At 46.7% G+C, this 15,966-nt stretch overlaps 1 protein-coding gene across 1 annotated transcript; it reads left to right on the top strand.

The window, feature by feature from the left end:
* The first annotated feature begins 7,753 nt into the window (after window positions 1-7,753).
* CHAC1 (ChaC glutathione specific gamma-glutamylcyclotransferase 1) lies at window positions 7,754-10,112 on the top strand. Its single transcript, XM_024201738.3, has 3 exons — window positions 7,754-8,101; window positions 8,701-8,736; window positions 9,617-10,112. Exons 1-3 carry the CDS (start codon window positions 7,904-7,906, stop codon window positions 10,019-10,021), a joined length of 639 nt encoding a protein of 212 aa, XP_024057506.1. The 5' UTR covers window positions 7,754-7,903; the 3' UTR covers window positions 10,022-10,112.
* The last annotated feature ends 5,854 nt before the right edge of the window (window positions 10,113-15,966 follow it).

Raw genomic sequence — 15,966 nt, 5'->3', positions numbered from 1 at the left:
GTACACCTCAGGATTAGGAGAGCAGGCTTTCCAATTACACTGCCATCTCCACTTTTCCAGATGTGAAGAACATGTTCAGTAGGATGGAATGGAGATATTTATCTCAAGGCTTAAAGCATACAGGGTGGGCCTAGAAGTCCTCAGATGGACAGGTCTGCTGTACTGCAGGCCCTCAGCTTCTGTAAGCGTAAGAAGAGAACATCAGTACAAGCACTCAGATTGCTGCAATAGGGTGAATTAGGTTTTCCAATCCCTGACTACTACTAGAATCTCCATTATGGGGGCAACACAAACCTGACAATTGTGAGAAGACTATATCACTGAGGCCCCAATGCAGGCAGGTGTTGAGAAGATGATTTGATCTCTTGGGGAGCACTGATGTTGCTTAAACCAGTGTCACTGCAAAGTCAATCTCTTCTACAGCCTGCTCAATAGCTGAAATTCCTTCCATTTATATGCAGCATACAGCAAAGCATTAAAGCCCCTGCCTGCATATCCCTTGCTCACCTGCAGCTATCTTAATGGGCACCACATCTAATTTTGCACACACGGCCCACCTTCTGAGTGTTGACCTCTGCCAGGTTGTCACTCCATGTACTTAAAGCTAAGTGGGGAAAAAATCACTGTTTGTTTCATGGAAGGATGTTGAACCACAATTCTCAATCACAAATTCTTTGGGCAACTCTTTTGCTCACAGAACTCACCTGAGGGCCATGTACTCACCACCACACAGCTGTGAATAAGGTGCCTGCTGGAGGTCTGAAGAATTTTGCATGGGCGTTAAGGCAATGTTACACATTCTATGGCATTGTCACAATATGATGAATGTTCCTAAACAAATCATTGAGAAAATAAATGGTATTTGGGACCAGGGTTTAAATTAAGTCAGAATGCACCAGGGCACCAGACAAGTCCCTGTAGTGGATAGAACCCTGGACAGGGACTTGAAAGATCAGGGTTCTATTCCTGACTTGGCTACTGGCCTGCTTGGTAACCTTAGGGTATGTCTACACTACGAAATTACTCCAATTTTACAGAAGTTGATTTTTGGGAACAGATTGTATAAAGTCGAGTGCACGCCTCCACACGAAGCACATTAATTCGGCGGTGTGCGTCCATAGAACCGTGGCAAGCGTCGACTTTCGGAGCGTTGCACTGTGGTAGCTATCCCACAGTTCCTGCAGTCCCTGCTGCCCACTGGAATTCTGAGTTGAGCTCCCAATGCCTGATGGGGCCAAAAATTTGTCGCGGGTGGTTATGGGTAAATGTCATCAGTCAACCCCCCCCTCCGTGAAAGCAACAGCAGACAATCATTTTGCGCCCTTTTCCCTAGATTGCCCGAGCAGACGCCATAGCACGGCAAGCATGGAGCCCGTTCAGCCTTTTTTCACTGTCACCGTATGTCTACTGGATGCTGCTGACAGTACCTCAGTGCTACACAGCAGCAGCTGCAGCTCCTTGCCTTTGCAAGTTAGCAAAGATGGTTACCAGTCATACTGTACCATCTGCTGCTGTCATGGGTGCTCCTGACCGGCCTCCGTGAGGTCGGTCGGGGGCGCCTAGACAAAAATGGGAATGACTCCCCAGGTCATTCTCTTCTTTAAGTTTTGTCTAATAGAGATTCAGTGCTGCCTAGAATATCAGGCAAGCCTACTATAGAACCACAGATGCAAGCGGCCGCTCCAGGTCAGAGCCCCAGACATCCTGCAGAAATGATGAGCTGCATGCCATTCTAGGGGGTGCCTGTACAACAACTCCACCCGTTGCTTCCCTCCTCCCCCACCCCTCCCGGGCTACCTTGGCAGTTATCCCCCATTTGTGTGATGAAGTAATAAAGAATGCATGAATTTGAAACAACACTGACTTTATTGCCTCTGCAAGCAGAGATCAAAGTGGGGAGGGGAGGGCTGTTGGCTTACAGGGAAGTAGAGTGAACCACCGTTCTGCACTTGCTCAGCCTATAGTCTGTCCATCATGGCCTTGGAGATTTTTTTAAATGTTTTGGCATTCCGTCTTTTGGAACGGAGTTCGGATAGCATGGATTCGTCTCCCCATACAGCGATCAGATCCAGTACCTCCCGTATGGTTCATGCTGGAGCTCTTTTTTGATTCTGGGACTGCATGGTCACGTGTGCTGATGAGCTCTGCATGGTTACCTGTGCTGATCAGCTCTCCACGCTGGGGAAACAGGAAATGAAATTCAAAAGTTCGCGTGGCTTTTCCTGTCTACCTGGCCAGTGCATCCGAGTTCAGATTGCTGTCCAGAGCGGTCACAATGGTGCACTGTGGGATAGCTCCCGGAGACCAATACCGTCGAATTGCATCCACATTAATCCTAATTCGAACCGGCAATGTCGATTTCAGCGCTACTCCCCTTGTCGGGGAGGAGTACAGAAATAGATTTTAAGAGCCCTTTATGTCTACAAAAATGGCTTTGTTGTGTGGATGGGTGCAGGGTTAATTCGATTTAATGCTGCTAAATTCAACCTAAACTCATAGTGTAGACCAGGCCCCAGTCAATTCATATCACTGCTCTGTACCTGTTTCCCTGTGTAAAATGAGGATAATTAGGCTTACCGCCTCTGTAAGGTGTTGTGAGATTTACTGATGAAAAGAGCTAGGTTTGTCTTTAGGGGCTCTACTAATTTCACTAAAATTTGTGCTTTCTTTTAGATAAATGTCAAACTCATATGATTACATAGAAACTTTCTGAATTTGTAGTGATTTTCTATTTACATGAGGCTGTAGATATAGAATGAAACACATTCATCTACGGCATAACCTCAGTAGCTCTAAGAGCAATCTGAAGAGCTCCTATTCATTTAAACAGATTGTTAATACCAAGGCTACTGAATGTTGCCAATTTGTAATCAACTAGTTTTAATAAGGTTAGAATTTATTCAGTAATTAAAGAGCATAAGTAAGCTTGATTGGATTTATTAATATAATTAGTTAATTAGACAGCACATAACAGAACGAGAGATACATCACTACAATCTGTGAAAACCCATTCCTGCAGGCAGAAGACAAGACAGTTTAGCTTGCACTATTTGTCTAATCCTAGTTTTGAATTTGGTTTACAAATTGACCTTCCTATAGCCAGTCCCATTTACAATTTCAGTCTTATTCCTTCCTCTTTTTCATATACAGACATTTTATTAACTTGTATCTTTTTGGTAAATCAATCAAAATGTTACCATAAGCATATGTATTTGTTTGTTAATACAGTACATCACTGAAAATATGTATTCCTAGCAGGCTAGCATTTTCTCTTCTTAGCATGACTACCAGAGCATCAGGGGGAAGTCTGGCCTATAGAGCAACATGATAATTTCATTGTCAGCATTTTTAATTATTTTACTTCTGATCAGTTTATCAGAATCATCCAGCTAATATGCTTATTCAAGGTGGCCTGATATCAGAGACACAGAATATGTAAATTGCTTTTAGATCATTGCAGGGTTGTTCCATCAGGGTGTGTTCCTGTGCTTGGTCTAGTTCAGTTTAAAATATTGCAAACCCTGGCACTTCAAAGAATTCCCTTAGGACACTATTCCTATATAATTAATCCAATACTGACTACTCCTATCCCATTAATCTAACAATAGACTATCTTAATCTCCCTTGTGCTCTCTAGGTGCTACTGTAATAAAGTTGATTATTATTTAATTCACCTGGCACTGTCTCTCGTTCAATCCCCTATGCCCAGCACTTCCCCCAGCTACGCCACTCCCTCCACTATTCCCCTCATCCTATTCCATTGAACCAATACTGCTCCCATCCTAGCCCTTCTCTCCCAGTAAAAACAACAAGGAGTCCAGTGACACCTTAAAGACTAACAGATTTATTTGGGCCTAAACTTTCGTGGGTAAAAAACCTCACTTCTTCAGATGCATGGAGTGAAAGTTACAGATGCAGGCATTATATAATGACACATGAAGAGAAGGGAGTACCTCATAAGTGGAGAACCAGTGTTGACAGGGCCAATTCGATCAGGGTGGATGTAGTCCACTCCCAATAATAGATGAGGAGGTGTCAATTCCAGGAGAAGCAAAGCTGCTTTTGTAGTGAGCCAGCCACTCCCAGTCCCTATTCAAGCCCAAATTAATGGTGTTAAATTTGCAAATGAATTTTAGTTTTGCTGTTTCTCTTTGAAGTCTGTTTCTGAAGTTTTTTTGTTCAAGAATAACGACTTTTAAATCTGTTATAGAATGTCCAGGGAGGTTGAAGTGTTCACCTACTGGCTTTTGTATGTTACCCTTCCTGATGTCCGATTTGTGTCCATTTATTCTTTTACATAGGGACTGTCCGGTTTGGCCAATGTACATGGCAGAGGGGCATTGTTGGCACATATAACATTAGTAGACGTGCAGGTGAATGAGCCCTTGATGGTGTGGCTGATGTGGTTGGGTCCTCTGATGGTGTTGCTAAAGTAGATATGGGGACAGAGTAGGCAACGAGGTTTGCTACAGGGATTGGTTTCTGTGGTGTGGTGTATAGCTGCTGGTGAGTATTTGCTTCAGGTTGGGGGGCTGTCTGTAAGCGAGGATTGGCCTGCCTCCCAAGGTCTGTTGTGAGTGAGGGATCGTTTTCCAGGATAGGTTGTAGATCATTGATAATGCGCTGGAGAAGTTTTAGCTGGGGGCTGTACGTGATGGCCAGTGGTGTTCTGTTATTTTCCTTGTGGGGCCTGTCCTGTAGTAGGTGATTCCTGGGTTCCCGCCTCGCTCTGTCAATCTGTTTCCTCACTTCCCCAGGTGAGTATTGTAGTTTTAAGAATGCTGGATAAAGATCTTGTAGGTGTTTGTCTCTGTCAGGGATTGGAGCAAATTCGGTTGTATTTTAGGGCTTGGCTGTATACAATGGATTGTGTGATGTGTCCTGGATGGAAGCTGGAGGCATGTAGGTAAATATAGTGGTCCAGTGGATCTCTTGTGTGGACTGGTCTAGGCTGGGGTTCTTTCCTCAGAACCTATGCTACCAGCACTCCCAGCTATCTTCGAGACACCACCGACTTCCTGAGGAAACTACAATGCATTGATGATCTTCCTGAAAACACCATCCTGGCCACCATGGATGTAGAAGCGCTTTACACCAATATTCCACATGAGGATGGACTACAAGCTGTCAGGAACAGTATTCCTGATGAGACCAAAGCTCACCTGGTGGCTGAGCTTTGTGACTTTGTCCTCACCCACAACCATTTCAGATTTGGGGACAACTTATACCTTCAAGTCAGTGGCACTGCTATGGGTACCCGCATGGCCCCATAGTATGCCAACATTTTTATGGCTGACTTAGAACAACGCTTCCTCAGCTCTCGTCCCCTAGCGCCCCTCTTCTACTTGCGCTACATCGATGACATCTTCATCATATGGACCCACGGAAAGGAGGCCCTTGAAGAATTCCACCTGGATTTCAACAATTTCCACCCCACCATGAACCTTAGCCTGGACCCGTCCACACGAGATCCATTTCCTGGACACTACAGTGCAAATAAGTGATGGTCACATAAACACCACCCTATACCGGAAACCTGCTGACCACTATACTTACCTTTGCAAATTTAACACCATTAATTTGGGCTTGAATAGGGACTGGGAGTGGCTGGCTCATTACAAAAGCAGCTTTGCCTCTCCTGGAATTGACACCTCCTCATCTATTATTGGGAGTGGACTACATCCACCCTGATCGAATTGGCCCTGTCAACACTGGTTCTCCACTTGTGAGGTACTCCCTTCTCTTCATGTGTCATTATATAATGCCTGCATCTGTAACTTTCACTCCAGGCATCTGAAGAAGTGAGGTTTTTTACCCACGAAAGCTTATGCCCAAATAAATCTGTTAGTCTTTAAGGTGCCCCCAGCCTCCTTGTTGTTTTTGTGGATACAGACTAACATGGCTATCCCCTGATACTTCTCTCCCAGAGAAGTAACGACGATATCCGCACAAGGAAATAAGGAAACAAATCAACAGAGCCAGACGTGTACCCAGAAGCCTTCTGCTACAAGACAAGCCCAAGAAGGAAACCAACAGAACTCCACTGGCCATCACCTACAGTCCTCAGCTTAAACCTCTCCAACGCATCATCAGTGATCTACAACCCATCCTGGACAATGATCCCTCGCTTTCACAGACCTTGGGAGGCAGGCCAGTCCTCGCCCACAGACAACCCGCCAACCTTAAGCATATTCTCACCAGCAACCACACACCGCACCATAACAACTCTAACTCAGGAACCAATCCATGCAACAAACCTCGATGCCAACTCTGCCCACATATCTACACCAGCAACACCATCACAGGACCTAACCAGATCAGCTACAACATCACCGGTTCATTCACCTGCACATCCACCAATGTTATATATGCCATCCATGTGCCAGCAATGCCCCTCTGCTATGTACATTGGCCAAACTGGACAGTCACTAGGTAAAAGGATAAATGGACACAAGTCAGATATCAGGAATGGCAATATACAAAAACCTGTAGGAGAAGACTTCAACCTGCCTGGCCACACAATAGCAGATGTAAAGGTAGCCATCTTACAGCAAAAAAACTTCAGGACCAGACTCCAAAGAGAAACTGCTGAGCTTCAGTTCATTTGCAAATTTGACACCATCAGATCAGGATTAAACAAAGACTGTGAATGGCTATCCAACTACAGAAACAGTTTTTCCTCCCTTGGTGTTCGCACCTCAACTGCTAGAGGAGGATCACTCTCCCTGATTGAACTAACCTCGCTATCTCCAGACTGATTCCTGCCTGCATATTTATACCTGCCTCTGGAAATTTCCATTACATGCGTCTGACGAAGTGGGTATTCACCCACGAAAGCTTATGCTCCAATACATCTGTTAGTCTTAAAGGTGCCACAGGACTCTCTGTTGCTTCTCTCCCAGTATTATTCATTTATCTTCCAGTAGCCCCAGTCAGGGACAGGGCTCCCCTGTGCCAGAAGATCTGTATAAAACAAGTAGTCCTTGCCCTAGAAATTGTACAGTTTAGTCTGAGATAAAACATATCACGTCGGTGCCAAACAATAGGAGAGGAGGGGTGGGAGGAGGAGGTATCAGTAATAAGACTATGTAATTAAATGATTTAGCAGTTTGGAAGTTCAAACCATTTATTCTGATAACCTGTTTCTTTACATCTTAACACCAGATCTTTACTGTATTCTATCCCTTCCCACTACTACGATTTAGATACTTACAACATCCTCCCTCCCCATCAGCGTAACATCACTATTTAGCTTAGGCTGTGGTACAGGTAAGCATGATTGTGCCCATTTTAGAGAGTGAGGGACAGAGACAGGCATTGAACTCGGCTGTGAGGCTTGGACCAGTCCAAGCTATCAGCGTTCCACGACACAGCCTTTTTCCTACTGACCCACATCCGTCCCGCCCCCAGCCTCTCGCCATGCCCTGGCTACCTGATGCAATCAGCCGCCGGCTTTGCTCTACGCACGGCCCGGCGAAAGATCCCCGTTCCGTTGCATCATCCTGGATTGATACAGGAGTCAGCATTCGACCAATCAGCGAGCGAGCTCCGCCGGGACTGAAGGCCCTTCCTCCCAATCACAGTTCCGCATGGAGGCAGGGGACCGGAGCCGGGGCTGCTGATTGGAGGCGGCGACAACGAGTTCCTTCCTAGCGCACCTCACTGTGACAGGTGGGCGGAGCTTGCGCCGGGCTGGGGTATAAAGCGCTGGGGCTGCCCCGCGTTTCGCCCAGTGCCCGGTAGCCCCGTCCCCGCTGCGGGGGGCCCCAGCCGTGTTCGCCGCCCCGCCCCTGCGCTGGGGCTGCCCCCGTGCAGCAGCCTCGGGAGCCTACTGCAGCGCTGCTGCCCCCGCCTCGCCGCCAGCGGCCGCCGCCCCCGCCTGCTGGGTCCGTGCAGCCGGGCGATGAAGCTGCCCGCGGAGCGCCAGGCGCAGGAGGAGGAGGATGCTGGGGAGCAGAAAACGCCCCTCTGGATCTTCGGCTACGGCTCCCTGGTGTGGAGACCCGACTTCGAGTTCAGCTCCAGGAAGGTGGGCTTCATCCGCGGCTACAGCCGCCGCTTCTGGCAGGGAGACACCTTCCACCGCGGCAACGACAAGATGGTAAAGGGGGATCGGGCCCCGGGCTGCGGTGGTGGTGCGGGAATCGGCCCGGGCTGCTGGGGGGCGGGGCACAAGGAGGGAGTGCGGGCCCAGGGAGGGGAGAAGGTGGGTAACCCTGGGGGTGAATCTCCCGCTCCTTGCCATGGGCACGGGGGTGGCGGGAAGTAGCCAATCCAAGCCACCCCTTTGGCACCTACGTGCCCTTGGAGCACCTCGAGTCAGTGCCTGGGTGGGATTGGCTAGATCCCTCTACTGGAAGTGAAAAGTAGCCCTTGATACTGATAAAGGCACCTGCCCAGACTCTCTCCAGGATTCAGCTGTTTGTAAATTTAGCTCCAGATCTAATAATCTTGAAAAAAAATCTGCCTCCTTCCCACCCTGCTGCCTCCTGGCACAACCCATACCCTGTCTGAAGCTGGTGCCATCTTTATGATGCTGGGTGCCCTGCAGCTGTCTCATGTGCCTGCAGTGACTTGCAGCATAGTGGTGGTACCTGGAGCTACGGTGGGTGTCAGCAGGGCTGTATCATCCTAGCCTGCCTGTACTGGTGACTTGGTACTTGATCTGGTTTCTAAAATGATGTTTCTCTCCCTGTGTAGCCTGGCCGTGTGGTTACCCTCCAGGAGGATTATGATGTAAGTATCTACATCTAGCATCTTTTATAATGAAATATATTAAACCTATAGCTGCTACTATTCAGGTTTATTATATGGCTTTAGTTGGATTACTCCCACAGTAATGATACTAGAATATTTCAGTAGCTAATCAACATCTCCCTCATTAACTACATGGCAGTGGTAACCCCTTGGCAACTGTATCCCATAATAATGGTAAAACAACCCTGGATACAGTTTTGTGGGTTAGTATAAATCAACATGATGGCCTTGCTGGAGTTCTTATTTTTTTAGTCAGCAGACTCAGCTGGAAGTGAGGGAATTGTAGACACTACATTAACCCATTCAGCCAAAGAAGGTTAGAGTTAAAACTAGAGACCTGGCAAATTAAATGAAATGGGACATGCTGTGCCAAATTCATCACCAGTATACTCTCACTCACTTTGGTGCTTTTCACCAGTGATTAATCTGGTCCCTTGTCCTGCAAGATGAAAGTGGACACTAGATTTACCTCCAGAATAAGCTAGTCAGAAGATAGTCTTTTTGCCCTGTGAAAGAATACTAGGCTGCTGGGAGTGTTCTGGGGCCAGTTTCTCTTATTTCAATGGCATACACCAAGAGCTGAATTTTGCACTTTAAGTGACTTTGAAAGACAGAGGCAACTATTCCTTGCTGCCTTCTTGGTGAACAGAAGAAGGAGACCATATCTTCCTCCTTCCCTTTCCTTGGATCAGTTGTGCTGTCCCTTCTCAGATGCCTGGTTGTCTTTTCAGGCCTTGTTCCCATTGTTTAACTAGACAGGGTGACCATGCACCTGAAACACAAGGTTTTGTATAGGAAATGCTGGTGCATTTGTTGCATTGTATTTGCAGCAGCAAATAACCTTCACTTGTAATTTCAGGCATGCACGTGGGGTGTTGCCTATGAAGTCCGTGGAGAGCAGATTGCTGCATCGCTTCAGTACTTGAACATGCGAGAAGCAGTCCTGGGGGGCTATGACACCAAACTAGTGAAGTTCCACCCCCAGGATAAAGAGGCTGACGAACCCATCCTGGCCCTAGTTTACATTGCTACACCCCAGAACCCCACCTACCTTGGCCCAGCGTCTGAAGAGGACATTGCAGCCCAGATCATTGTCTCGAGCGGTCGGTCTGGACACAACATAGAGTATCTGCTGCGACTGGCAGACTTCATGCGCTACTTTTGTCCCCAGGTGGAGGACGAACACTTGTTTTCCATTGAGGAGGCCCTTGTTTCCATCCTGCCCTGTCTATGCCAGGCTGAGGAGCCTTTAGTGGAGGTGTGAATGAGACTCCTATCTCAGAGGGCTGAAAGGGGAGATGTCTTCATTTGATATTTTCAAATGAAGACATGAGGGGGAAGGAAAAAATACATTGGACTGGTTGAGACATAAGCATGACAGTGAACAAGTAGTTGGGGGCGGGGAAACTGCTACAAGCATACTTGAGCTGCCACACTCACCACCTGTGGAAACATGGTGCCCATTCCTGGTCTCCTAGCTGGGTGTGAGGATCATGACTGGTTGGTGAGTTTTCACTGTAAGGTTTGGTTCTGTGGCAGTCAAATGTGAACAGTATGGTGTTCACTCCTCTTCTTTTAGAGAGAGAGGATGCTGTCCTCCTCAGTGTACTTTTATTTTGGACACCAGTTGAGCTGGACTTGACTGCAGTGTTGTTTCACAGTATAACAGTCACTCTACCTCAGACTGGCAAAGCCACTTGTACAGTGGTGGGGACAAGAGCATGCTTGGTATCAAATGAGACCTCCTCTTCCTTCCCTCTCCCACCTCCAGTACAGTGACTGGACTTTAAAGTATAATGCCGGGGCTCCTGTGCAATATAAAATTGATTTGCCTCTATAGGTTCTTATGAGCCCTACCTCCTTATATATGTCTCAAAGGGACAGAACCAATGCACTTACTTTTGCAACTTGAAGATGTATTTATTGTAATGTGTAGTAATACATATTTCCTTAAGAGGGGGAATGTCTGTCTGCCGGTGTAACAGCTCATGCCCTGCAGTGCAGGGTGTGGCACAAAGGTGTGAGCCCCTTACCAGACCTTGAGTTTACATGTGGAGAAAAAGCTGTCCTGACCGTGTTGAGTGGGGGAGAAGGAAGCTGATGAAGCAGTAAAGACTAAACTCATCAGCTTCACTTGGCAAGTTCCCTGCTGTTAAATAGTGTTTGTGACAGAGCTGCTGCTATTGCAAGGTATGGTAGTAGAATCCCTCTCAAGAACAGACTGACAGTGTGGACTAGTCTTGTTTTTTAAACAGTTTAACCATGATAGGGGAGAGGAAATGTTTGACATGTTACTGTGGCTTGTGTGTATGAGGAAGTGAAATTGTATTGTGCCCAGTAATAAAGCAACTGACACTAAAATGAAAAACAAACCTGATGAATTTTTTAAGCAACAAAATTGTTAGGGGGGGGGGGGGCAGGGATTAAAAGCTAATGGCACAGGCCAAGAGGATATCCTGCACATGAGTGACTGCACTACTCATTTTCCCTGGTGCAGGGCACTAGAACAAGTAGACTAACACTAGTCCCCCACTGCCGCACACACTAATTCCACTATTCTCTCCTTACTTATCCCTGGGCTACACGGGGGGGGGGGGGGGGGGTGGGGGGGGTGAGGTAGAGGGGGTGAAAAAGAAGGGGGGGGGGGGGGGGGGGGGGGGGTAATAGGTGCCTATATAAGAAAAAGCTCCAAACAGCAGGACTGACCCTATAAAATCAGGACATCTGGTCACCCTAGGGGGAATCGATCTAAGTTAAGCAACTTCAGCTATGTGAATAGTGTAACCAGGGCCAGCTCCAGGCACAAGCTGGTGCTTGGGGCGGCAGATTGTTGGAGGCAGCATTCTGCCCAATCCTAGGGTGGCATGGCCCCCCCCCTTTTTTTTTTTGTTCGTTCTGCTCCGGGCGCCCTGTACGGGGCGGCGGCACGGAGAACCAGAGCGGCCTGCAGGGCAGTCCTCTTCCTTCCCTCTCCGCCGACCGGAGTGGAGCCCTTGCGGCAGGAGGCAGCGCCCCTGCTGTAGCCCTGGCCACCCCCTTCTCTCTCTCTCTCCCGCCTGCTCCCTCCGCCTCCCCACCCAGCTGGTCCCCCTGCACCGGCGCTCCGACCACACCACAGGTTTTTGTTTTTTTTTGCTTGGGGCAGCCAAAAAGCCAGAGCCGGCCCTGAGTGTAACTGAAGTCAATGTACTTTGATCTACTTACCGCAGAGTCTTCACTGCGAGAGCGCTTGGCCGTCGATTTATCCTGTCTAGTCTAGACGTGATAAATTGACCCCTGCTGGATCGATTGCTGCCCCTTGATCCAGCCAGTAATGTAGACAAGCCCTTAGTTTAAGAGCTGGTGGCTACCACCTACTACTCCCATCCGTATTTTTTTTTTTTTAAAGCCTCATCTCAAAGTGCCCTTGCAATCCTCTACAGTGTAAGCAATAAGTGCAGTCTGGTAGTACTGATGTGACTTCCCCCTGCAATGCTAGCAGAAGAACCACACCTGTCAAAGGAAAAGGAGATAATTCTTTCTCTCCATCCACCTCTAGTCTGCTGATCCTAAGGGCAACTTGCTGGTTGCTGTGAGCTCCAAAGTAGTGCTCCTGAGAATAAAGGGCAGGCACAGAAATGCAGCTCTAGCTTGGGGAGGATGCCAAGAAAGGACAAACAGGCTGCCCTACCATTTCCAAGAAGCATCTGAATAAGAGATATTAGCTAAAACGTGTTTTGCTTGTACCAGAGGAGAAATACAGGCACAGAGGGAAGATAGAAGTGTTGGAAACAATGTAATGTATAATCATCGTAGATTGCCCTCAGATTCCAGAGCTGTCCAAAGACACTGAAAATCATGGACTGAAAAGAGACACTATTTGTGGCTGCTTATAACACTCTAATCCCTGATGGGAAGGCTGTTAACTGGCCTCTTGACATTCAGTGGTCCCTTGAAATATGCATTAGCTATTTATGCTGAACAATCTGTTGCACCTTGTAATTTAGCCATGACACTGTGGTTATGTCTTAACTGCAACAAAATACATGCAGCTGGCCCACATCAGCCTGGGACTCAGCATTGAGGCTGTGGGGCTATAAAATTGCTGTGTAGACATCCAGGCTCAGGCCAGAGTCCCTTAATCTTTTCTTTGTTAAAATAAACAGATTGAACTCCTTGAGTCTATCACTATAAGGCATGTCTTCCAATCCCTTTAATCATTCCCATGGCTCTTCTGAGCCCTCTCCAATTTATCAACAATATTCTTGGATTGTGGGCACCAGAACTGGACACATCATTCCAGCAGCAGTCACACCAGTGCAACAGAGGTAAAATCACTTCTCTACTTTTACTCAAGATTCCTGTTAGGCATTCAAGGATCACATTAGCCCTTTTGGCTATAACATCACAGTAGGAGCTCATGTTCAACTGATTATCTACCATAACAACACTCCCTCCTTCCCCCCCGCCCCCGATCCTTTTCAGAGCCACTGCTTTCCAGGTTAGTCCCTCACCATACCCCACCCTAGTCTGTAAGTATGGCCTGCATCCTTTGTTCCTAGATGCATAACTTCATAGTGGGTCATATTAAAATGCATAGCAGTTGCTAGTGTCCAGTTTACTAAGTGATCCAGATTGCTCTGTAGTGGTATCATCTGCCCTCTTCATTATTTATCACTCCCCAAATCTTTATGTAATCTGCAAACTTTATCAGTGATGATTTTGTTTTCTTCCTGGTCACTGATAAAAATGTTACATAGCATAGACCTGCAGGACTGCACTGGAAACATGCCTGCTCGGTGATTCCCCATTTACAATTATGTTTTGAGACCAATCAGGTAGCTCAGTTTAAAACCATTTAATGTGTGTGCCACATTAATTTTGTATCATTCTAGTTCTGTCATCAAAATGTCAGGTGGTACCAAGTCAAATGCCTTACAGAAGTCTAAGTGCAGTACATCAACACTATCACCTTTATCAACCAAATGTGTAGTCTCAAAAAAAATATGAAGTTGGTTTGAAAGGATCTCTTTTCCATAAACCACGCTGATGTGCATTAACTAACATTCTTTATTAAACTGAGTCCTGTATTAGGCATTCCATTGTCTTCTCCAGGATCAATACTAGTCTGACAGGACTGGAATTACCCAGGTCATCCTCTTTCCCCTTTAGAGTATTGGCACAACATTAGCGTTCTGGAACTTCCACAGTGTTCCAGCACTGATTGAAAATCAACATAACTGGTCCAGAGAGCTCCTCAGCCAGTTTTTTTTTTTTTTTAAACTCTTGGATGCAAGTTATCCAGACGAGCTGATTTAAAAATGTCTGATTTTAGAAGCTGCTGTTTTAAAGCCTCCATAGTTGTTACTGGAAAGGAAAGTTTCATCATATATGACATGACTTTACATTATCTGTTTTCTTCTTAAATACATAAATACTTAAACTCTTTTGCCTATTCTGCATTAGAACCATCTTTCATCAGAAGGGAATAGATCAGGCTCCACAGCCATTCAGCCCTTGGCTCCTCTCCTGATACTGCCAACATTGGTGTGGACACCTGTCCACTGGCAAATATGAGGCCCCCTTAAACAGTTCTTAGGAACAACATTAGAGAACATACAACACAGTGGTAAAAAGTTCTCTCTTGTATTACCAGTCTTTTCAAAATCAGGGGGGGTTAGGCACCTAAATATCTTTGAGGATCTAGGTCATACTCACTCATGTCTGAGCACAGCAGATAAGCATTCATGTGTGTAAATGGGATCTCTCCTCAGGTACCAACCAGCGTGTAACCCTGTATCATAGCCTCTAAGCTTCACTCAACTTCCCAGTTGCTAATTCCACCCACAGGCAACCAGAGCCCCTTCCTGCTGCTGACCCCTGCCACCATTTCTACGCTAAGTACTCCTCATGCTGCCAAACTGACCTGCAAGCTCCTGTTCCTTTCCCAGCTGTCAAACCCTTCCAGCTTGCCAATGTCCCATTGCTAGAAAGCAGTGTAAGGATTAAGAATCACAACTTGTTTTCAAGGAAACACCTTTATCAATAAAACACAAAGGAAAAAGGATGACCAGGTGAATTATTCCTAAACAGAGCAGAAATAGCCTTAAGCCCTGCCAAACCGCTGAAGACTATAAAGATACTATACACGCTCTGGCTGAAAGATAGTGACTACACAGCAGGCAACCAGTGCAGCTATTTAATGATTGTAGAGCAAGGAGAAGGGAGAGGACAGTTTGTCTCCATCCAGTCAAACCAGAATTGGTACTGTAGACCACAGTCTAGTTGCTAGGAAATGGACAGTGGATGTTCAAGGGCAACAGACTCTGGAGGGTAATACTCCTTCCGCTGTTATCGTTCAAAGATGGAAGGAATTAAGGAAGGTTCATCAAGCTACAATCTTTACTTTCGAATGAGCTGTTTATGGTGAGGCTGGAGAATTTAAGGAAAAGTAGTTTTCTTCCAGTCCTAGCTGTGGGGTGGAGAAGGCTGTACAGCTCCCATCATCGGCTTGTTACTGTAGCTTATCGATGTCAGACAGAGTGATGGGAAGTTACAGAAGTTCCCGTTCTTCTGGACGGCTTTCCTGTTTCACATGATTCTGACAGGACGTCACATTTTAGTCATTTTCGTAATCTAAAAGGTCAGCGTCCCAATTTTGACCTGTGGCACTTTGTGAGTAAAGAAAGCCTGAGGCCTGTAACACTCACTACATCCCCCAGCTAATGTGACATGCCCAGTACCCAAAAAGGGCAGCTGGGGTGGTTTGTATCTCAAGAACCAAACTGAAAATAGCTAGCTGGAGTCAGACAGAGGACTGTGCCATTTGTGCGATATCTGCTTAGCCATTTCCTCCCTCTTTACCAGAGGCTGCATCCTCTGCCCACTCATACCTTCCTGCCCTTTTCCATGATGTTCCTTGTAGGGGAAGCAGTGTTGCCTAGGGGCTAGAAAATTGGAATGGGATTCAGAAGACCTCTATTCTCAGCTCCTCCACTGATCTGCCATGTGACCTTGGGCAAATCATGCCACTCCTCTGTGACTCAGTTTCTCCATCTGAGATAATGATACTTACCTGCTTTGAAAAGTGCCATACAAGAGCTAGGCATGATTATAACTAGAACAGCTTCCTTCCTCCATTACCCCTAGACTCTTTTCTCTTCTCCTTCAAGCCCCCTCCTACAAACTCACTTCTAGTGGATTGCCTCCCACTGCTTAACAATCCTCTCC

This window comes from Terrapene carolina, unplaced genomic scaffold (assembly GCF_002925995.2).
Source record: "Terrapene carolina triunguis isolate 2854851 unplaced genomic scaffold, T_m_triunguis-2.0 Scaffold96, whole genome shotgun sequence".
Classification (NCBI taxonomy): domain Eukaryota; kingdom Metazoa; phylum Chordata; order Testudines; family Emydidae; genus Terrapene; species Terrapene triunguis.
The sequence above is the reverse complement of the archived record's forward strand: the minus strand, read 5'-3'. Positions and strand labels throughout refer to the sequence as shown.

Coding starts and splice junctions, on each gene's coding strand:
- CHAC1 (XM_024201738.3), top strand. CDS start 7,904: ATGAAGCTGCCCGCGGAGCGCCAGGCGCAGGAGGAGGAGGATGCTGGG. Junction 8,102..8,700: donor ACCGCGGCAACGACAAGATG/GTAAAGGGGGAT, acceptor CTCCCTGTGTAG/CCTGGCCGTGTGGTTACCCT. Junction 8,737..9,616: donor CCCTCCAGGAGGATTATGAT/GTAAGTATCTAC, acceptor TTGTAATTTCAG/GCATGCACGTGGGGTGTTGC.